The sequence below is a fragment of the Micropterus salmoides genome, unplaced genomic scaffold, assembly GCF_014851395.1.
Source record: "Micropterus salmoides isolate LMB-PRFRI ecotype aquatic unplaced genomic scaffold, ASM1485139v1 Ms_hic_scaffold_19, whole genome shotgun sequence".
Lineage (NCBI taxonomy): Eukaryota > Metazoa > Chordata > Actinopteri > Centrarchiformes > Centrarchidae > Micropterus > Micropterus salmoides.
In genome coordinates, this window is record NW_024041039.1 from 591,057 (window position 1) to 613,697 (window position 22,641).

Genomic DNA, 22,641 nt, shown 5'->3' on the forward strand with positions numbered 1-22,641 from the left:
GTGACGTCCGACGCGCAACTGCTTCACTGATTGGATGAATCGCTGACTGGTTTGCGGTTCATTCAGGTGATTCACTGGCACATTTCATTGATCCAAGCAGCTTCTTCAGGGTCTCTTCTTCTGTGGTGTCACCTGTCCACCTGCAGCAGGTGAGGCGCTGAACGATGATGCTCCTCTGCCGGCTCAGAGAGGACGTCTGGATGATGTCGTTGATCAGGTGACGCTCAGGTGAGCTCACGACACCTCGATGTGATAAACAGACTATGATTATTGGTCAGGGGTCCTGCTGCTCCAACGAGGAGAAAACGACTTCCTGTGGATCATGAATACAAATACTATCTTACTCAACCTGTGGCCCCGAACCACAGGAGGTCATGATGAGCAGATGGGGTCGTGTTCAGACTTAAAGTTTATTTAGTTTGTCTTCATGGCAACAGTGATAAAACCTGGAGGCAGGTTTCGTGTTAAACAGTAAAGACAGTAGAAGCGTCAGTAAAGACAGGAGGACAGTAGAAGACAGTGAAAGTTCAGTAAAGACAGGAGGACAGTCAGTAAGACAGTGGAAGCGTCAGTAAAACGGACAGTCACTAAAGACAGTGGAACGTCAGTAAAGACAGTGGAAGTGTCATAAAGACAGTGGAAGAGGCAGTAAAGACAGGAGGACAGTCAGTAAAGACAGTGGAAGTGTCAGTAAAGACAGTGGAGAGGCAGTAAAGACAGGAGGACAGTCAGTAAAGACAGTGAAAGTTTCAGTAAAGACAGGAGGACAGTCAGTAAAGACAGTGGAAGCGTCGATAAAGACAGGAGGACAGTCAGTAAAGACAGTGGAAGAGTCAGTAAAGACAGGAGGACAGTCAAAGACAGGAGGACAGTCAGTAAGGACAGTGGAAGAGTCAGTAAAGACAGTGGAAGAGTCAGTAAAGACAGTAGGACAGTCAGTAAAGACAGTAGGACAGTCAATAAAGACAGGAGGACAGTCAGTAAGGACAGTGGAAGAGTCAGTAAAGACAGTGGAAGAGTCAGTAAGGACAGTGGAAGAGTCAGTAAAGACAGTAGGACAGTCATAAAGACAGTGGAAGCGTCAGTAAAGACAGGAGGACAGTCAGTAAAGACAGTGGAAGAGTCAGTAAAGACAGTGGAAGCGTCAATAAAGACAGGAGGACAGTCAGTAAAGACAGTGGAAGCGTCAGTAAAGACAGGAGGACAGTCAGTAAAGACAGTGGAAGCAGTCAGTAAAGACAGTAGGACAGTCAGTAAAGACAGGAGGACAGTCAATAAGACAGTGGAAGTGTCAGTAAAGACAGGAGGACAGTCAGTAAAGACAGTGGAAGAGTCAGTAAAGACAGTGGAAGCGTCATAAAGACAGGAGGACAGTCAGTAAAGACAGTGGAAGCGTCAATAAAGACAGGAGGACAGTCAGTAAAGACAGTGGAAGAGTCAGTAAAGACAGTGGAAGTGTCAGTAAAGACAGGAGGACAGTCAGTAAAGACAGTGAAGGCAGTGAAGACAGGAGGACAGTTAAAGACAGTGGAAGTCAGTAAAGACAGGAGGACAGTCAGTAAAAAGCAGGACAGTCAGTAAAGACAGTGGAAGTGTCAGTAAAGACAGTGGAAGCGGCAGTAAAGACAGTGGGAGTGTCAGTAAAGACAGTGGAAGAGCAGTAAAGACAGGGGACAGTCAGTAAAGACAGTGAAAGTTCAGTAAAGACCGTAGGACAGTCAGTAAAGACAGGAGGACAGTCAGTAAAGACAGGAGGACCGTCAGTAAAGACAGAAGGACAGTCAATAAAGACAGTGGAAGCATCAATAAAGACAGGAGGACAGTCAGTACAGACAGGGAAGTGGCAGTAAAGACAGGAGGACAGTCAGTACAGACAGTGGAAGTGGCAGTAAAGACAGGAGGACAGTCGGTAAAGACAGTGGAAGCGTCAATAAAGACAGGAGGACAGTCGGTAAAGACAGTGGAAGAGTCAGTAAAGACAGTAGGACAGTCAATAAAGACAGGAGGACAGTCAGTAAGGACAGTGGAAGAGTCAGTAAAGACAGTGGAAGAGTCAGTAAGGACAGTGGAAGAGTCAGTAAAGACAGGAGGACAGTCAGTAAAGACAGTAGAAGCGTCAATAAAGACAGGAGGACAGTCGGTAAAGACAGTGGAAGCGTCAATAAAGACAGGAGGACAGTCGGTAAAGAAGTGGAAGCGTCAATAAAGACAGGAGGACAGTCGGTAAAGACAGTGGAAGAGTCAGTAAAGACAGTAGGACAGTCAATAAAGACAGGAGGACAGTCAGTAAGGACAGTGGAAGAGTCAGTAAAGACAGTGGAAGAGTCAGTAAGGACAGTGGAAGAGTCAGTAAAGACAGGAGGACAGTCAGTAAAGACAGTAGAAGCGTCAATAAAGACAGGAGGACAGTCGGTAAAGACAGTAGAAGCGTCAATAAAGACAGGAGGACAGTCAGTAAAGACAGTGGAAGCGTCAATAAAGACAGGAGGACAGTAAAGACAGTGGAAGAGTCAGTAAAGACAGTAGGACAGTCAATAAAGACAGGAGGACAGTCAGTAAGGACAGTGGAAGAGTCAGTAAAGACAGTGGAAGAGTCAGTAAAGACAGTAGAAGCGTCAATAAAGACAGGAGGACAGTCGGTAAAGACAATGGAAGCGTCAATAAAGACAGGAGGACAGTCGGTAAGACAGTGGAAGAGTCAGTAAAGACAGTAGGAAGTCAATAAAGACAGGAGGACAGTCAGTAAGACAGTGGAAGAGTCAGTAAAGACAGTGGAAGAGTCAGTAAGGACAGTGGAAGAGTCAGTAAAGACAGGAGGACAGTCAGTAAAGACAGTAGAAGCGTCAATAAAGACAGGAGGACAGTCGGTAAAGACAGTGGAAGCGTCAATAAAGACAGGAGGACAGTCAGAAGACAGTGAAGTGTCAATAAAGACAGGAGGACAGTCAGTAAGGACAGTGGAAGAGTCAGTAAAGACAGTGGAAGAGTCAGTAAGGACAGTGGAAGAGTCAGTAAAGACAGTGGAAGAGTCAGTAAAGACAGTAGGACAGTCAATAAAGACAGGAGGACAGTCAGTAAGGACAGTGGAAGAGTCAGTAAAGACAGTGGAAGAGTCAGTAAGGACAGTGGAAGAGTCAGTAAAGACGTAGGACAGTCAATAAAGACAGTGGAAGCAGTCAGTAAAGACAGTAGGACAGTCAGTAAAGACAGTGGAAGCAGTCAGTAAAGACAGGAGGACAGTCAGTAAAGACAGTGAAGCGTCAGTAAAGACAGGAGGACAGTCAGTAAAGACAGTGGAAGCGTCAGTAAAGACAGTAGGACAGTCAATAAAGACAGTGGAAGTGTCAGTAAAGACAGGAGGACAGTCAGTAAAGACAGAAGGACAGTCAGTAAAGACAGTGGAAGGCAGTAAAGACAGGAGGACAGTCAGTAAAGAAAGGAGGACAGTCAGTGAAGAAGAGGACAGTCAGTGAAGACAGGAGGACAGTCATAAAAGACAGTGGAAGTGTCAGAAGACAGGAGGACAGTCAGTAAAGACAGTGGAAGTGGCAGTAAAGACAGCAGAAAATGACAGACATGGTGAACTTCTCCACAGCACAGTTTTATTAGAAACATGAGAATAAAGACTCAGTGAAAACATGAACTTCTCTCTGCAGGACTTTTAGTGTTCAGCAACTTCAAAGAGAAACTCAACGAAAAACAGCAGCCGTCCGCAGATCAGCGACTGTAGACACAGTAACTGATAATTCTACTAGAGAATGATCTAATGTAATCTGATTATGTCATGTTTACATCAAACAGCTGCTACAGGTTTCTGAAACGTGCTGATCACAAAACACAAAGCTTCTCTAGGTCTTCAGTCACCATGTGCTAACAGCTGACTGTTTTCATGCTTTCTGAAAAACTGCTTGAAATGTGTTCAGACAGATCTGAGGTCAGCTGTTTCACTAACATGGTGTTGAACTCTCAGCTCCTGAAATCACAAACTTACATGTTTTAGATTTCAGATAGTTTAACAGATTTGATACCTTACAGAAATGACTGGAAACCAATGTAAGTCTGATACGATTTGTTGATCAGTTGTTGTTTCCACCAATCAGAACGCTCGCCTGCACCTGCGGTGCTAAGATTCTGTAATAGACAATAATCACTTACTGCTGCTGTTTCACATTAAAAGCTTAAAATAGACAAATCACATGGAAGCTTTTATTGTGAAGCAACTACAGGAACTCTTTCGGCGAGGTTGGTGCCACCGGCTTGTTGCTCGTTACCTTTTTTCCGTAGATCAGTTTTAAATATTACAGGGAGAGTTGGCTAAGACTTAACAATTCATCAGAAAAATATAGATAAATATATAATGACGATAGAAAGGACATATTAACCTTCTGAAACTGTGTGACGAACATGTCTAACTGCTTCTCAGCTCGTCGCATTTAAACATTCAAGAGGCTGCAGGTGTAAAAATGTCGTGCAGAAGAAAGGTGACACGGTTCTGAACCTGCTGCTGATTGGCTGATACGAGGACGTTAACACGGCTTGTTGGTTGGCTGGTTGTAGGCAGCGAATGCAAAAGTAAAGAACAAACATAACGTGGACAGGTGAAGAGGTGGCAGGCGAGTTCAGGCGGCGCTGGAGACGGCGAGCTTCTTCAGGTGATCCATGAACACCTGCAGGCTGACGTCGTCGGTCAGAATGGGAGCGCCGGACTCCTGCGGAGGAAACGGAACGTCACAACGGGTTCCACGTCAACACTGAAGCTAAAGGTCAAAGGTCAGAGGCTCACCTGTCCCAGGTGTACATGTTGTTGTGAGTCTGGGAGGGGTTGACTTTGGAGAGCAGGAAGCGAGCCTGGAAGACATCAAGCGGTGAACGTGATACTCAGAACTCCAAAAGGTTCAACTCACTCTGTGTACATGTATTAATGTGTATTTATACTATGAAACTTGTGTAGTTTCGTCTCAGCTCATCTTAGTTTAGACGCTTTGAAATATTAATAAAACTTATACCTACTATACCTTCTGTAAAATACTTTACATTTCTACACTCTTAGTTAAATTTAGACTTCATACTTATATTCTATTTCCCAACTTCATTTCTATTTCTACTGATATGACGATGTGATCTTAGGCTTTATAAATAAAACTGACTTGATTTAATTATTTGTGATGAATAGTTTTTTCTTCACTGTATCGTACTACGTAGTACAACAATATAGTAATGTAGCGTATAGAGTGTACTCTCAGGTACACCTGTGTACAGTGATGCATGTGTTAGCGGCCCCACCTGGCTGCCGCCGTGCTCCGTGTCGATGTATCTGGGCATGGGGAAGCGAGTGTGCAGCAGCTCCTGGGCGTCGTCCACCGGTGCCTGGAGGAGGTGCCTGAAGTTCTCGTACTCGGCCATTTCCTGATACCCGGCCTTCCTCCACTGAGCGACGGTCTGACAGACGGTGACGAGGGGTTAATGAGGAGGAGAGGGGGGAGAGGAAGGTCATCATGTGACACACAGCAGGTGAAGCGTGTGTGTGTGTGTCTACATAAACACATGAACAGAGTGTGTCTGCATATTTGTGTTTGTGTGTACACAACGTCAGGAGGTCACACCTGCTTCAGGTGTTTACATGCATCAGTATGCTGGTTAGCAAAACAACAGCGTGTGTTGACCTGCATACTCTGTGTGTGTGTGTTTGTGTGTGCACCTCTCCGTGGTAGATGAGGATCTGGAAGAAGGTGTCCATCAGCAGGATTCGGTCGGGCAGGATGCTGCTGCTGTCCAACAGGACGGGCTGAAACACACAACAAACTCTGATCACTGATCAATCACTGAGACAGTGATTGTGACAGCGTGCGTATACCTACAGGTGCGTGTGTTTGTGTGTGTATACCTGCAGGTGCACATGTGTGTGTGTATGTATCTACACGTTTGTGTGTATACCTGCAGGTGTCTCTCTGCGTGTCTCTCTACGTGTGCGCGTGTCTCTCTGCGTGTCTCTCTACGTGTGCGCGTGTCTCTCTACGTGTCACTCTACGTGTGCGCGTGTCTCTCTGCGTGTCACTCTACGTGTGCGCGTGTCTCTCTGCGTGTCTCTCTACGTGTGCGCGTGTCTCTCTACGTGTGCGCGTGTCTCTCTACGTGTGCGCGTGTCTCTCTACAGGTGTATATCTACCTCAGGTGGCCCGCTGAATGAATAGGCGTAGAGCACAGGTTGGATCATGATGAGGGCCTGGGTCAGGTCCTGTCTGTTGAAATGGGTCTGTAATAAGAGCTCTCGTCTGGACTGTTGTTGAACACCTGCAGGAACGGAGAGCGCCGCAGGTGGAACATGAACTGTAAAAAGAAACACAGGTTAAAGGTGTATTGACAGTGTGTACAGCAGAGTTTTCTGGGATGTAGCTCACCTGAGGGTAGAGGGAGAAAGTCTCGGAGAACCTGAAGGAGTTTGGATCGTCTTTGTGGTAATCTCCAAACTTCTGACACTGAAAACAAATCAAAGGTCACGTCAGCCTTTAATTCATTAAGATAATTATTAAGACATGTTTGTATGTTCAGCTGTCTGCACACCAGTCTGATCAGCTGTCTGTCCAACCATCGCAGGACATCAGGACCCTCCTCCGTCTCCGCTCGGTACACCGCCAACCTCGCCATCAAGATGGCCGCCGCCTCCTGATCGAAGGACGCTGCGATGCTCTGGATTTGAGTCTGAGCATCCGCCCAGCTGGAGGGGGGAGAGGATGAAGAGGGGAAGAGAAGAAGATGAGCCTTAATACATCGACTCAGAATCGTTCCAGAGATGTTCTTCAGAGATAACAATGTTCCCTTAAGAACGTCTCTGGTCGTTCATCTGTAGCTGCAGGAAGTGCCTGGGGGCTTCCTCGGTCTGCCATGACTCTGAGGCTACTCATGAAGAGGAAAACACCAGTCTCTGGAGCCGAGATGTCTAACGAGACTGGGAACATTTTAGAGACGTTTCCTGCTTTATCCATAATCCCTTTTCCACCGCACGGTACCAGCTCGTCTCGCCTTTGTTTGGTTTCCATTGTGGAAAACTTGCACCTGTACCTGCATCCAGGTACTATTTTTTTTATCACCTCCGTCGAGGTTCCAAGCGAGCTGAGGCGAAACTAAAATGTGACGTGAAAACACGACAGACTGCTGATTGGTCAGAGAGAATATTCACTATTCACTGCATCAGAGGTCAGCAGCAGGAAGTTTTATATTTTACAGTTTTCACACGTTATTTCATCACTAAATCCACTTCTGAGAAGTTTTGAGGTGAGAAATCAGCTGTGTAGATTTCCAATACACAGGCCGCTGCAGCAACATCATTAAGTTTTAGGATGAAGACTTTAAGGTTAGGGTGAGTCTCTGAGGTGATGGGAACATGGCTGTGTGTGTGGTCATACTTCCTGGCGGTGGTGGTGACTCTGATGCGCCTCTGTCCGGACGAGTGTTGGTACTGGGTGACGAACTGTATCGCTCCGCGGCCGCCCTGAGGGATCGGAGCGTTTGCTGCAACACACAAACAACAAACAGGTTCAGCAGCTGGAAACATCAGGACTGAGGATCAGTTATCAATCGACAACCTGATCTCTACATTCAGAAGTCTGACGAGAGGCGTGTTGGTAATGACGAGGCCGGTCCAAACGATCCACATACACTCTGCTCTCTGATTGGCCGCTTCACACCTGAACCTGAGCTCCTCAGTGGTCTGAGGCTCCTTAGCAACAGGATGATGATGATGATTACACACCTGAACACCTGTTATTACCTGAGTCACTGTGGGACACACACACACACACACACACACACACAGGCTGTGTTGACATAACAGTGTATGTGTGCGTCTCCAGAGGTAGTGTTGCCACGGTGCACCTGTCAGTCACCTGCTGGGATGATGATGAGAGGACACACACACTGTTATGTCAACACCACCTGAACAGCCAATATCCTGTGTGTGTGTGTGTGTGTGTGTGTGTGTGTGTGTGTGTGTGTGTGTGTGTGTGTGTGTGTGTGTGTGTGTCCTCATCATCATCCCAGCAGGTAACTGACAGGTGTGCACACTCAGCAGGACACGCCTCCTGCAGTCCTTGTTCAGACTCAGAGCCGATCAGACTCTGATGGTCTCGGCTCACATTTAAAGACGATGAGGATGAAACTGATGGCTGATATTGATTACAGGCTTTAGTCTGCTTTGACCTTTGACCTTTGCTGTTCGGAGAAAGACGACTGAAGGGACCTCAGCAGCAGGACCGGAGTCTTATACGGTTGGTGTTTCCCCCTCCAGTGCTCCAGACATCCGGGGTCACTGAGAGTTTAAGGGTGCAGAACTGGGAGACTCTTAGGGGGGCCAGGAACCGATTAAGACTCTGGTTCCACCGGTGGAAACTCAGGGAAGGTTACTCAGTGGCTGCTTTACGGTGTCTCATCAAACCTAAACTGAGCTGATCTCTGTGGGGACAGAGGTCCAACCAACCAGCTCAGCAGGATTTACTGACGTCTGGTGTCAACAACACGGAACAACACGGACGTTTGGTGTTTTCACTGACTGAGTCTGAATTCTGGGAGCCAGAAAACTCAATGCTTCTAAACAGGAAGTCCAGGTGAAGCTGAGGTGAAATAAAGATGGCAGAAAGAACAAGACAGGAAAACTAAAGCCAGATAAGAAGTGGGCGTAAAGACATTTGAAATGGCAGTAAAGACAAGTGACTGTAAAGACTCAAAGGCAGTAAAGACGGTAGAAGAAGCTGTAAAGTCAGTTGAAGCAGCTGTAAAGACAGTTGAAGTGGACGTAAAGACGGTAGAAGCGGGTGTAAAGTCAGTTGAAGTGGCAGTAAAGACGGTAGAAGCGGGTGTAAAGTCAGTTTAAGTGGCAGTAAGGACAGTAGAAGCAGCTGTAAAGTCAGTTTAAGTGGCAGTAAGGACAGTAGAAGCAGCTGTAAAGTAATTTGAAGCAGCTGTAAAGAAAGTTGAAACGGCAGTAAAGACAGTTAAAGTGGCAGTAAAGACGGTAGAAGCGGGTGTAAAGTCAGTTTAAGTGGCAGTAAGGACAGTAGAAGCAGCTGTAAAGTAATTTGAAGCAGCTGTAAAGAAAGTTGAAACGGCAGTAAAGACAGTTAAAGTGGCAGTAAAGACGGTAGAAGCGGGTGTAAAGTCAGTTTAAGTGGCAGTAAGGACAGTAGAAGCAGCTGTAAAGTCATTTGAAGCAGCTGTACAGACAGTTGAAGTGGCAGTAAAGTCAGATGAAGTGGCAGTAAAGTCAGTTGAAGTGGCAGTAAAGACGGTAGAAGCGGGTGTAAATTTAGTTGAAGCAGCTGTAACGTCATTTGAAGCAGCTGGACAGTCATTTGAAGTGGCAGTAAAGTCAGTTGAAGTGGCAGTAAAGACGATAGAAGTGGGTATAAATTTAGTTGAAGTGGCAGTAAAGACAGTAGACGAACTGACGGTAGAAGCGGGTGTAAATTTAGTTGAAGCAGCTGTAAGGACAGTAGAAGCATCTGTAAAGACAGCAGAAGCAGCTGTAAAGTCATTTGAAGTGGCAGTAAAGACAGCAGAAGATGCTGTAAAGACAATTTAAATGTCAGTAAGGACAGTAGAAGCAGCTGTAAAGTCAGTTGAAGTGGCAGTAAAGACGGTAGAAGCGGGTGTAAAGTCAGTTGAAGTGGCAGTAAAGACGGTAGAAGCGGGTGTAAAGTCAGCTGAAGTGGCAGTAAGGACAATAGAAACAGCTGTAAAGTAATTTGAAGCAGCTGTAGAGACAGTTTAAGTGGCAGTAAAGTCAGTTGAAGTGGCAGTAAAGACGGTGGAAGCGGGTGTAAATTTAGTTGAAGCAGCTGTAAGGACAGTAGAAGCAGCTGTAAAGTCATTTGAAGCAGCTGTACAGACAGTTTAAGTGGCAGTGAAGTCAGTTGAAGTGGCAGTAAAGACGGTAGAAGCGGGTGTAAATTTAGTTGAAGTGGCAGTAAGGACAGTAGAAGCATCTGTAAAGACAGTTGAAGTGGCAGTAAAGATGGTAGAAGATGCTGTAAAGTCATTTGAAGCAGCTGTAAAGACAGTTGAAGTGGCAGTAAAGACAGATGCGGGTGTAGATACAGTAAAGAAGGCAGTAAAGCTGCTGTTTATACTTTAATGGGTCTCTGATGATAAAACATGACCCACAGTGAACTTTCCTCTGAGAGTTCAGGCTCGGTTAGATCACCACTGTGATTCATCACAAATCAGTTAAACACTGTGGTGACTGAGGTCCAACCAGTGATCCAGACCACAAGCTTATGGATTTACAGTCTGTTTATATGAGAGACTTCTGTTCAGGTCTGGACCTCAGACAGTGAAGAGGTTTGGAGCTGCAAGGGTCTGGTTTCTGAGGACCATTAATCGATTAGTTGATCGTTTGTTCTGTTTTTGAGAAAACAATAAGATCTAGAAGTGGTAAGTCAAAGGAAACTCGACCTGATTAGACGTACCCTGGGAATATAGCATGACCTGGGTCAGGGACAGTTTTCTGATGGTTAATAAAGATTTCTTGGATGAGTGAGTAATCTGCTTGTTTTGAAAGGGCCGGGGTTCAACTTTGGCATCGTCCTGGAGGCAGGAGGAAGAGGAGCAAGCTGAGGTGTGATGACCTGTGAGATCCCAGAACATTCTTCACTTTAATGCTCAATATCCGAGATCCCAGACTTCTGGAGCCTTTATTCTGAAAATCTGCCCCAGACTGAGATCACCAGCTGAGACTGAACTCTGATTCAGGGATTGATCGGAGCAGCATGTCCAGTGGAGATTAAAGGTACTGCAGCCGAACACGTTTAGATTCCTGCTGGTTCTGGACAATCAGGTCTCATGTGAAAGTGCCCTCTTACGTCCAGTCTGATCTGTGAATTAATTGCTGTCGTCCTTCCTGTCCTGTGAGTCCGTCTAAAGATGGCGGACGCTCTGAGGACACTGTACGCCGCTCTAATGGTTCTGTCGGGCGTGGCCTCCACCTGTGGGAACCTCCTCCTCTTGCTGGTGCTCCTCCTGAACAAGGAGCTCTGGACAGACACGATGGGCCTCACCCTGAGCGTCAGCCTGAGCGACCTGGCCCTTGGACTCTCCACCATCCCCTTTGGGGTCTACAGCAGCCTGGCCTGGCCCTCCTGCTGCCCCAGCGAGGGCGCCTTCTGTCAGGGCAGCGGCTTCATCTACCTCCTCCTGCAGACCACCTCCATCCACTCACTCACCTGGGCCACCTTTGACAAGTTCACTGAGATCTGCTTCGCCCTCAGCTACAGCAGAATCTGGACAGCCAGGCGACGCCAGGTGGTGCTGGTTCTGGTTTGGTTGTTCTGCCTGGTGAATGCCGCTCTGCCCCTGCTGGGCTTCGGCAGCTACGTCTACAGCGAGTCGCGGTTCCTCTGCTGCCCGAGCTTCACCCCTGACAACAGATATTTTGTGGTGCTGTGGATGTTAGCGGGTATCGTGGCGCCAATCCTCACTATGTGCTCTCTGTACGGGTACATCGTCTACGTGGCCAGGAAACAGGCCAGGAAGGGAACCTTCATGTGCAATGAGCTGCACTGCTACCACGTTCCTGCCAACAATTACCTGAGGAGCTCCATGGTGATGGTCACAACCTCAGGTGAGCTCCACACTGTTTGGTCCCAGACACGACCTACCAGGCCTCGTCTGTCTTTAGGTTTGTCCAAACTCTGTCCAAACCTACGGAGCTTTATTTTAAATTCTAGCAGAGATCACAAAGTTTCCAAAGATCCAACATGTCAGGATACGTTTTAGGCAAATTATTTTTTAAATAATGCTAAAAGTTTCTTTTTGGAGGGTGGTAGACTGACCCTAAAACCCTGGTTACGGCCTTGGTTGTAAAGGAAAAACGTACATTCTCCTAAACTTATAATGTGAGACATTACATGCATTAATGCTCCACCTCCAACCAGGCCACCCCCACCTACACCACAACGTTTTATTAAAAGAAGGATGTTATTTGCTGAAGCTATTATTTGGGCCTTTTATAAACACTAGCCATTATTTAAGCATTCACAGAAACAGCTCTGTAACTGCAGAGGACAGCAGTTTATACTTAAATATGATCCGTCAACACTCTGTGCTGTCCTGCTAATAAAACTCAACACAGAGTAGAATCATAGGAACATGCTGCCATGACAGCAGGAGCAGAGAGGTTGAAGACTCAGCTTCTGTTTATGACTTACTGTCATTACTCTCATTATAATGACACACAGTCATAAAAAACAGGAGGGTCAAAGGTCACCGCAGCAGCCTGCAGACAGAGTGGACAACACATAAACCACATTAACCAGACTACAGCTAGTCCCCCAGACCTCTACAACAACTAGTCCCCAGACCTCTACAACAGCTAGTCCCCCAGACCGCTACAACAGCTAGTCCCCCAGACCTCTACAACAACTAGTCCCCAGACCTCTACAACAACTAGTCCCCAGACCTCTACAACAGCTAGTCCCCCAGACCTCTACAACAGCTAGTCCCCCAGACCTCTACAACAGCTAGTCCCCAGACCGCTACAACAACTAGTCCCCAGACCTCTACAACAGCTAGTCCCCCAGACCTCTACAACAGCTAGTCCCCAGACCTCTACAACAGCTAGTCCCCCAGACCTCTACAACAACTAGTCCCCAGACCTCTACAACAGCTAGTCCCCAGACCTCTACAACAGCTAGTCCCCAGACCGCTACAACAGCTAGTCCCCAGACCTCTACAACAGCTAGTCCCCAGACCTCTACAACAGCTAGTCCCCAGACCTCTACAACAGCTAGTCCCCCAGACCTCTACAACAGCTAGTCCCCCAGACCTCTACAACAGCTAGTCCCCAGACCGCTACAACAGCTAGTCCCCAGACCTCTACAACAGCTAGTCCCCCAGACCGCTACAACAGCTAGTCCCCAGACCTCTACAACAGCTAGTCCCCAGACCTCTACAACAGCTAGTCCCCAGACCTCTACAACAGCTAGTCCCCCAGACCTCTACAACAACTAGTCCCCAGACCTCTACAACAGCTAGTCCCCCAGACCGCTACAACAGCTAGTCCCCCAGACCTCTACAACAACTAGTCCCCAGACCTCTACAACAACTAGTCCCCAGACCTCTACAACAGCTAGTCCCCAGACCTCTACAACAGCTAGTCCCCCAGACCTCTACAACAGCTAGTCCCCAGACCGCTACAACAACTAGTCCCCAGACCTCTACAACAGCTAGTCCCCCAGACCTCTACAACAACTAGTCCCCAGACCTCTACAACAGCTAGTCCCCAGACCTCTACAACAACTAGTCCCCAGACCTCTACAACAGCTAGTCCCCAGACCTCTACAACAGCTAGTCCCCAGACCGCTACAACAGCTAGTCCCCAGACCTCTACAACAGCTAGTCCCCAGACCTCTACAACAGCTAGTCCCCAGACCTCTACAACAGCTAGTCCCCAGACCTCTACAACAGCTAGTCCCCCAGACCTCTACAACAGCTAGTCCCCCAGACCTCTACAACAACTAGTCCCCCAGACCTCTACAACAACTAGTCCCCCAGACCTCTACAACAACTAGTCCCCCAGACCTCTACAACAACTAGTCCCCAGACCTCTACAACAGCTAGTCCCCCAGACCTCTACAACAGCTAGTCCCCCAGACCTCTACAACAACTAGTCCCCCAGACCTCTACAACAGCTAGTCCCCAGACCTCTACAACAGCTAGTCCCCAGACCTCTACAACAGCTAGTCCCCCAGACCTCTACAACAACTAGTCCCCCAGACCTCTACAACAGCTAGTCCCCCAGACCTCTACAACAGCTAGTCCCCAGACCTCTACAACAACTAGTCCCCAGACCTCTACAACAACTAGTCCCCAGACCTCTACAACAGCTAGTCCCCCAGACCTCTACAACAGCTAGTCCCCCAGACCTCTACAACAGCTAGTCCCCAGACCGCTACAACAACTAGTCCCCAGACCTCTACAACAGCTAGTCCCCCAGACCTCTACAACAACTAGTCCCCAGACCTCTACAACAGCTAGTCCCCCAGACCTCTACAACAACTAGTCCCCAGACCTCTACAACAGCTAGTCCCCAGACCTCTACAACAGCTAGTCCCCAGACCGCTACAACAGCTAGTCCCCAGACCTCTACAACAGCTAGTCCCCAGACCTCTACAACAGCTAGTCCCCAGACCTCTACAACAGCTAGTCCCCAGACCTCTACAACAGCTAGTCCCCCAGACCTCTACAACAGCTAGTCCCCCAGACCTCTACAACAACTAGTCCCCCAGACCTCTACAACAACTAGTCCCCCAGACCTCTACAACAACTAGTCCCCAGACCTCTACAACAGCTAGTCCCCCAGACCTCTACAACAACTAGTCCCCCAGACCTCTACAACAACTAGTCCCCAGACCGCTACAACAGCTAGTCCCCCAGACCTCTACAACAACTAGTCCCCCAGACCTCTACAACAACTAGTCCCCAGACCTCTACAACAGCTAGTCCCCCAGACCTCTACAACAACTAGTCCCCCAGACCTCTACAACAACTAGTCCCCAGACCTCTACAACAGCTAGTCCCCCAGACCTCTACAACAACTAGTCCCCCAGACCTCTACAACAACTAGTCCCCAGACCTCTACAACAGCTAGTCCCCCAGACCTCTACAACAACTAGTCCCCCAGACCTCTACAACAGCTAGTCCCCAGACCGCTACAGCTGGTACCCAGACTTCAACAACAACTAGTCCCCAGACCTCTACAACAACTAGTCCCCAGACCGCTACAGCTGGTACCCAGACTTCAACAACAACTAGTCCCCAGACCTCTACAACTAGTCCTCAAACCTCTGCAGCTAGCTACAGTATGGGACTAGCTAGTTTTTGGTTGGTTCTGATGTGGTCATGTGTTCCTGGTTATGTGCTGACAGTTTCCTGTGTGTTTCTCAGTGTGTTTGCTGGTGTGCTGGCTGCCCTACATCTCAGTGTGTCTGTACGAGACACTTAGCGGTCAACAGAGTCCTGCTGTGACCTCTGCCCTCTCCGCCTGGCTGGTCCTGACCAGCGCTGCCCTCAACCCCTGGATCACCTGTATGACGCAGACGTAAGTAAGATTTCGTAAAGGCAGTCGTGAGTAAGGATGAAGCAGTTAAAAGTTTAAAGATAAACCGCAGTGAAATACCCAACAGTCAGTATCACCTCTACGGCTGGTCCCCAGACCTCTGCAGCTAGCTACAGTATAGGACTAGCTAGTTTTTGGTTGGTTGTGATGTGGTCATAAAGATAAACTGCAGTGAAATACCCAACGGTCAGTATCGCCGGTGCATACTGTATTATCACAGAAAGGACCTTCTCTATATGAAAGTGCAATGAGATAGCTGTTGTTGTGATTTGGTGCTATATAAATTTAATTTAATTGTAGGATATTACCGTTTTCATAAATTAGATTAGTAATGAAGCAATAAAACACAATGACGTCCCTCTGGATGGAAAAATAACTTCTGTCTGTTCGTGTGTCTCCAGGAGGTACAGGGTGGCGGTGCGTCGCAGCGTCTGCAGGTTTATTCGGATGTGTTCTGTTACGCCTCTGGAGCCCCGCCCACAGAGCTCCGCCCTCCAACTGGACACACCCAATCACATCAGCATGACAACTACGGCGGCAACACGCCTGTCGTCATCACCAGAAAGACCAACACCACCCTGATCAACGCAACAACAGCAGATACGCCCTCGACATCATCATCAGGTCCAAACACAGAAACACCTGACCAGTGACAGCCACACTGCACTGTGGGAAATGTAGTTCAGCCTTCCATTTCAGTTCATATGTTGAAGACATTCCTCCTCCATCACATTCAGAGCTTTAAATCCAGCTGACAGAGATGTTTACCTCCATCTTTCAGGTTTTGCTCACACCTCCACACCTGGCCAGTCTTTACGTAAAGCAGGTGTGACTGTTGGACCGTCGGTTTCAGACAATGGTTTTGTCGCAACTTTTTTTAAGACGTAGCCCCATCTCTACATTTCTACTTCAGAAAGACGACCAAATGCTTTGTTTGAAGGAGAATGTCAGTCATCATCAGGTCAAAGTCTTCTCTCGCCACAAAATCCTACCAGCCTCGGCGGAACGGAGTTTAAGTTGAGGTGATTCAGCATCTGATGAGGATCCTCCTGGACGCCTCCATGACTGTGAGGGGAGTCCAGGACGACCCAGAAGACACTGGAGGGATTATATATCCATCAGGATCCAGACCCGGATATGTGGTGTTGAGAAGCCAGCCTGATGCTGCAGACGCTGACTCACTGAAATATAACGTGTTGATCCGGCGCTGCTGAGGACGGAACTCAACCCAGCTGAATCTATCACAGGAAACCACTCTGAAATGTGTTTCTATTCATAAACCGGTTCTGGTTCTAGCTGAGTTGAGCTGATTTAATATGTAAGAAGAAGAGCGTCTCTGACTTCATCATATCCAAGGAGCCAGACATCTGGTTATATAATAATAATAAACACTATTAATGGATATGGCCTTTTGTGTGTTTCTTTTCTTGTGTGCCTGCAGCCCTCACAATGAGTGTGACCAGAGCTGGTGCTGTTATTTTGTTATTTTGGCAAAATCAGTCAATCAGCAGTTTCAGACTGATCTCAGACCAGCTAGAGGTCAGAGGTCACGTGTTTGTACCTGGTTGACCACCTCGAAGTAAAGAGCCAGAGTAGTGGTCGGATCCAAACCGCAGATCTTCCACTGACACGTTCCTCCCGTCCCGATCTCCTGTAGTACACACAGAACGTGTTACTGTACAGTACGAAGAACTACAGTGTAGTATAATACAGTCAGTGTGTACTAAGTATAACACAGTACACGTACAACAGTAATTTTGGTAATGAAACAGAGGATTTAACTACTGTTAGGCTAACAGTTTCCCCCTGCTTCCATGTTTTGTGCTAAGCTAGGCTAACAGATTCCCCCCTGCTTCCACTTTTTGTGCTAAGCTAGGCTTACAGCTTCCCCCTGCTTTCAGGCCTCATGCTAAGCTAGGCTAACAGATTCCCCCTGCTTCCAAGTTTTGTGCAAAGCTAGCAGATTCCCCCTGCTTCCAGTCTTTTTGATAAGCTAGGCTTTCAGTTTCCCCCTGCTTCCACATTCTGTGCTAAGCTAGGCTAACAGTTTCCCCCTGCTTCCCCTTTTTGTGCAAAGCTAGACTATCAGTTTCCCCCTGCTTCCACTTTTAGTGCTGAACTACGCTATCAGTTTCACCCTGCTTCCACATTTTGTGCTAAGCTAGGCTAACAGATTCCCCCTGCTTCCAGTCTTTTTGCCTAAGCTAGGCTTTCAGTTTCTCCCTGCTTCCACGTTCTGTGCTAAGCTAGGCTAACAGTTTCCCCCAACTTCCACTTTTTGTACTAAGCTAGGCTATCAGTTTCCCCGTGCTTCCAAGTTTTGTGCTAAGCTAGGCTATCAGTTTCCCCCTGCTTCCACTTTTTGTGCAAAGCTAGCAGATTCCCCCTGCTTCCACTTTTTGTGCTAAGCTAGGCTAACAGTTTCCCTCTGCTTCCAGTCTTTGTGCCAAGTTAGGCTAACAGTTTCCCCCTGCTTCCACTTTTTGTGCTAAGCTAGGCTAATAGCTTCCCCCTGTTTTCAGGCCTTGTGCTAAGCTAGGCTAACAGTTTCCCTCTGCTTCCAGTCTTTGTGCTAAGCTAGGCTAACAGTTTCCCCCTGCTTCCACTTTTTGTGCTAAGCTAGGCTAATAGCTTCCCCCTGTTTTCAGGCCTTGTGCTAAGCTAGGCTAACACTTTCCCCCTGCTTCCAGGCATTGTGCTAAGCTAGGCTAACAGTTTTTAAGCTAAGGTGAGAGCAGAGGACAGGAGGACTTTCACAGTTATCAGTTAAAGGTCAAAGGTCAGCGGCGTGCTACATACGTTCTCAGAGACACAGGGTCCTTTAGCGTGCAAAGACACGCAGGGGCCGATCGCTCCCGATACTTTGATCTCTCTGGAGGTCTGAAACAAAACACAACACTTTATTCACTTGTGAGACAGGTGACCTGGGGCGGGGCCTCTGCCTGCAGGTGACCCAGGGTTCTGGTGCCCATCCGTCTGTATAGTCCCGTCTCATGAGCTTTAGGGTCCTGGAGTTTGTTCAGAGATGTTTTTCTGCAGACTAACTTTTCATATGTGTTTCTGTTATGAGCTGCCGCCACCTGTCAGGTGATTCTCTCTGATTAGAGCCTCAGCCTGATAATCACTGACATTTCTCTGCACACGACTCTGGTCAGGTGACCTGGCGTTGGTCAGCTGCAGTTCGTACCTTGACTTCCAGCGTGGCGGCGAACGCCATCTTGAAGGATCCCTGGACATCTTTGGTGAAGACTCTCTGGAAGGTTTGTTTAAACAGAGACGTGTTGAAGGAGTCCGCCATCACCATGTAGCCTCTGCAGAGACCAGGAAGTACAAACACACATTCAGCACTTCCTGCAGCAGCTCAGAGGACTAAATCCCTCCGTTCACCTGCAGGACGTTTGTGAAACATCAGGAGCCTGTGGGTCCATCACAGGTATGTGATGCTCTGTCATGGGTTCTGGTGGGTTGAGGGACACCTGGATCTCTGAGCTGCCTCCTACACTAAATATTCTACAGGTGAATTTCCTTTTGTGCTTTGAACCTTCTCAGATCATTAAAGGTGGATTCTGTCAGCGGAGGTGAAACTTCTTTATCTTTGTGTTTCCGTGAGGTAACCTGGTGGCTGTAAACCTGTTTCCACACAGCCGTTCAGTAATCAGATTACTCCCCGACTGTGGAAGACTGCTAACTTAAAGATACTGCTTCCTGCCTTTACACACCTGTGATGTTGTCTCAGTCGTACGTCTCTACATGTGAGATTCAAGATCCCCCCCCTTTCCTAAAGTGCACCCATAGTACTTAGCACTGTGTAGCCTCTTAGCTGTCTACGAGCTAACCTCGCAGTTAATTGTAAGAAACTTGTTTCACTTTCTTCTTTAGTCCCTTTGGACTAAAGTGTCTGCTAAATGTAAAAAGTAAATGTGTAAATGTAAATATAAATATAAAAAGTCAAAAGTTAAATGTAAATATAAAAAGTCAAAAGTAAATGTAAACTAAATGTAAAAGTAAATATGAAAAGTAAAAAGTTAAATGTAAATATAAAATGCAAATAAAAAAATGTAAATGTAAAAAATAAATGTAAAAAGTAAATGTAAATATAAAAAGTAAATGTAAACTAAATGTAAAAGTAAATATGAAAAATAAAAAGTTAAATGTAAATATAAAATGTAAATAAAAAAATGTAAATGTAAAAAATAAATGTAAAAGTAAAAACTAAAAAGTAAAAAATAAATGTAAAAGTAAAAGGTAAACATAAAAGGTAAATTTTCTCCCTCCTGTCACAGCGACGTCACATGAAGAAAGGTGTTTCTCTGATCGTCCACAAACCAGCCTTTACATGATGAAACAGCTGACTGGAGGACGATGAGCAGGAAACCATCTGTGTGTGTGTGTGTGCGTGAGCGTGTGTGTGTGTATACCCGGTGTAGTTGGCGCAGCACTTCATCTCCAGCAGGCCGGTCTGATCGAGAGCGCAGGCGTAGATGTCGATGATGTGACCGTTAGTGGACGCTCGGTTAGCTAAAGACTCGTAGTGCTACAACACACAGACACGCAGTGATGAGGTCAGTATGTGGCCCCACCCTCTGCCGGCTCACCGCCAGCTGGAGAAGTAAAGAACCTCATCATTCAACGCCCTTCTCTCTCACCTTGGTAGCTTTCTTCATGAACTTGGCGTTGTCCTTCTCCAGGTCGTGCCAGGACCTGATGGGGGTCTTCAGTTCGTCTCCCACCACCATGCCGGGGCCCTGCGTCGCCGGACCGCCAACGAACGTCATGATGCGAGCGCCCGTGTTGGGGAAGGTGCACTGTGGGTAGAAACGCAGACTCTGTTAGTCGTGGTGCTGAAATCTGCGGATATACAGAATTGGGGTGTGCATCTTTACTGGTCTCACGATTTGATTCGGTATCTCCAGGCATCACAATGCGTCACCTTTAGGGGTGGGAATTTCTGAATTTTCTGAAAGCTGAAGACTGAAACCTGAAACCTGGACCCCTCTCACCTCCAGCAGGCCCACAGCGATGGACATGGCGACGCCCAGCGAGCGAAGAGGCCTCTTTCCCTGAGTGACGGGCCAGGGGTCTCGCTGCAGCTCCCCCAACAGGTCGGTCAGGTTCATGTCAATCTTCTGCACCGGCTGCAGGAACCTGAGGTGAGAACACACGTGATACTCTGAGGGCTGAAACATGTTGCTGACCCTGGGATCCAGATCCTGCTGCTGACATGTGTGTTTACCTGTTGGACAGAGGCTGCGGGGCCGTTTGAGGACCTCGTCCCTGAGCGGCTGAGGGTTTGGTCAGACCGAGCATCTCCTGCAAAGACCCAGACAATCAGTTCAGCACCAGATTCAGCCCGTTAGTGCCGGCAGCTACCTGCAACACTACAACACCCTCCTGGAACCAGGCCCGGGAGGCGGCCCAGCTTCACCCACTGGGCCCAGGCGGGCTCAGGTCTAAAGGAATGACAAGGGGGCCTCGGGGCCAGACCACCTGTAAGCCTGGACATAAACGTGGCAGGTACAGTAGGGAGTATCTGAGGGTGAGGGTCAGAAGGACGTGAGACCAGCAGGTGGGTCGCTGCAGAGTCAGCAGACCACCAGGGGGACCTGTAGGACCCAGCACATGTAAGGTACTTAGCTTAGCCTGCTGCCACTGCAACCCGGACCCAGAGGTGTCAGAACCAGAGGGTCTGGATGATGGACTAGTGTTAGTGAGCACGAGGAGAGAGGTCAGATACCTGCAGCTGCTTGGCATTCAGGTCCTTGGTCCCCCTGAAGACGTAGCTCTTGGAGATCCCCTCGCAGCCCAGCTCATGAACCTGAACCATCCGGCCGAAGGTGATGAGTCCGACCAGCGCGGTGGGAGGCAGCAGGGACAGGGACATCTGCAGGGACTCCTTCAGAGCCTGCAGGTCCTCGTCCTCCATACAGGTGTCCACCACATACAGGAAGACCAGCGGCATCTGAGGACCCCGCTGAGGACAGAGACCACATCGGGTCATACACCTGAAGGTACGGTCTGCCTGTCAGTCTGTACCTGTCTCCGCCTGTCTCACCTGGACCACGTACTCGATGGTGGAGAACTGAGGCAGCAGCTCTGCAGGTTGGGTGACCTCAGAGATCCCAGCGTAAGACGGAGGAAACTGAAAGAGAACCAGACCGGGTCGGTGTTAGAACCTCACAACATACCGGGGATAAATATTACTGTACGCAGTACTTTATATTATACAGTATTACTTTATATTATACAGTATTACTTTATATTATACAGTATTACTGTACATTATAAAGTACTTTATACTATTAAGTATATATTATAAAGTAGTACTTTATAATATTATAAAAATAAAGTTAGAGGAGTAGGAGGTAAATATTGTGAAAAATATAAATATATAATTATCATTAAAAACAAGCCAGGTAAGGAGACACAGTTCTGTCAGAGGTCCAGGTGTGTTCTACTGGACCTGGTTCCGCTGGTAGCAGAAGTTGCAGGCCCACAGCTTGGCTCTGTAGTCCACCTGGCTGAAACACAGACAGGTGATGTCAGACAGGTGTTAGAGGGCTGCGACATCACACAGGTGCGCAGCAGTGATGCGTACCACAGCGGGTTGAGCACGGCGCGGCAGGTGGCCCGGCTGCACAGAACCGGTTCGTACTGGATCGGCGGCAGGTCGGGTCGTTCCCTCAGCGGGGTGAACAGAGACGCCACCTGAACCACCATCCGGGTCGCCTCCAGCCGGCTGGACGGCCAGACGTTCCAGCTGAAGCGCACGCCGTCTCGCTCCTCGTTCGCCGCAATGTACTCTGGGAAGGTCGCCATGGCAACGGGGAGGGGGTCGGACACACTGTCAGGTAGAAGCTGGGGTTGGGGGGGGGACAAGGTCAGTTAATGGTAGTACCTCTAACTATACTGCAGTACCTCTAACTATACTGCAGTACTGCTCACTATAATGCAGTACCTCTAACTATACTGCAGTATTTCTAACCAAACTGCAGTACCTCTAACTATACTGCAGTACCTCTAACTATACTGCAGTACTGCTCACTATAATGCAGTACCTCTAACTATACTGCAGTATTTCTAACCAAACTGCAGTACTGCTCCCTGTACTCTCTATACTGCAGTACTGCTCAGTACTGCTCAGTACAGTTGTAACCCTCTGGCGCCCCCTTCAGATCTTCTCAGGCACTCAGATAGTTTTTTTGTGAATCTTTGGGTTTGTTAATTTGTTGTCTGAATGTTTTTGTTGTTATTTACAGTAGCTGACTTATTCTGAATACTGAAATACTTGTACAGAGTTTGGTTGGTGGCTTTCTCTCAGAAAACGTGCACATTCCTTCACAACGACCCCTCCCACCTGAGAAGCCACAAACCAAACTCTGTACAATTTTCTAACAATTTAAGGACAATAATTACCAGTTTTATCCAGATTTCACAGAACTGCAGTAAAACTGTTAAATGTACGCTAGAGAAGTATAAGCATAAAGTAGCGAAACATGGAAACACTTAAATACCTCAAAGGTGTACTTGCATGCAGT

At 47.7% G+C, this 22,641-nt stretch overlaps 2 protein-coding genes across 5 annotated transcripts; one reads left to right on the forward strand and one right to left on the reverse strand.

Annotated features, from left to right (window-relative positions):
• Nucleotides 1-3,580: 3,580 nt before the first annotated feature.
• Nucleotides 3,581-21,930, reverse strand: LOC119910047 (protein transport protein Sec23A-like). Its single transcript, XM_038728403.1, is given in 20 exon segments — nt 3,581-4,714; nt 4,788-4,848; nt 5,284-5,439; nt 5,699-5,785; nt 6,167-6,252; nt 6,255-6,327; nt 6,399-6,476; nt 6,562-6,715; nt 7,404-7,509; nt 16,658-16,757; nt 17,906-17,986; nt 18,294-18,417; nt 19,525-19,640; nt 19,753-19,911; nt 20,107-20,251; nt 20,340-20,416; nt 20,841-21,077; nt 21,159-21,245; nt 21,567-21,624; nt 21,702-21,930. Coding segments are annotated over 20 exon segments (2,301 nt in total). The 5' UTR covers nt 21,923-21,930; the 3' UTR covers nt 3,581-4,619.
• Nucleotides 5,732-15,902, forward strand: LOC119910046 (histamine H2 receptor-like). Of its 4 annotated transcripts, none has more exons than XM_038728402.1 (4): nt 5,732-5,860; nt 10,553-11,611; nt 14,935-15,088; nt 15,508-15,902. In XM_038728402.1, exons 2-4 carry the CDS (start codon nt 10,915-10,917, stop codon nt 15,686-15,688), a joined length of 1,032 nt encoding a protein of 343 aa, XP_038584330.1. In that variant the 5' UTR covers nt 5,732-5,860; nt 10,553-10,914; the 3' UTR covers nt 15,689-15,902. The 4 variants fall into 4 exon arrangements, with proteins under 4 accessions (XP_038584330.1, XP_038584328.1, XP_038584327.1 ...); XM_038728400.1 differs by lacking the exon at nt 5,732-5,860 and adding an exon at nt 7,518-8,264; XM_038728399.1 differs by lacking the exon at nt 5,732-5,860 and adding an exon at nt 8,315-8,611.
• Nucleotides 21,931-22,641: the final 711 nt, after the last annotated feature.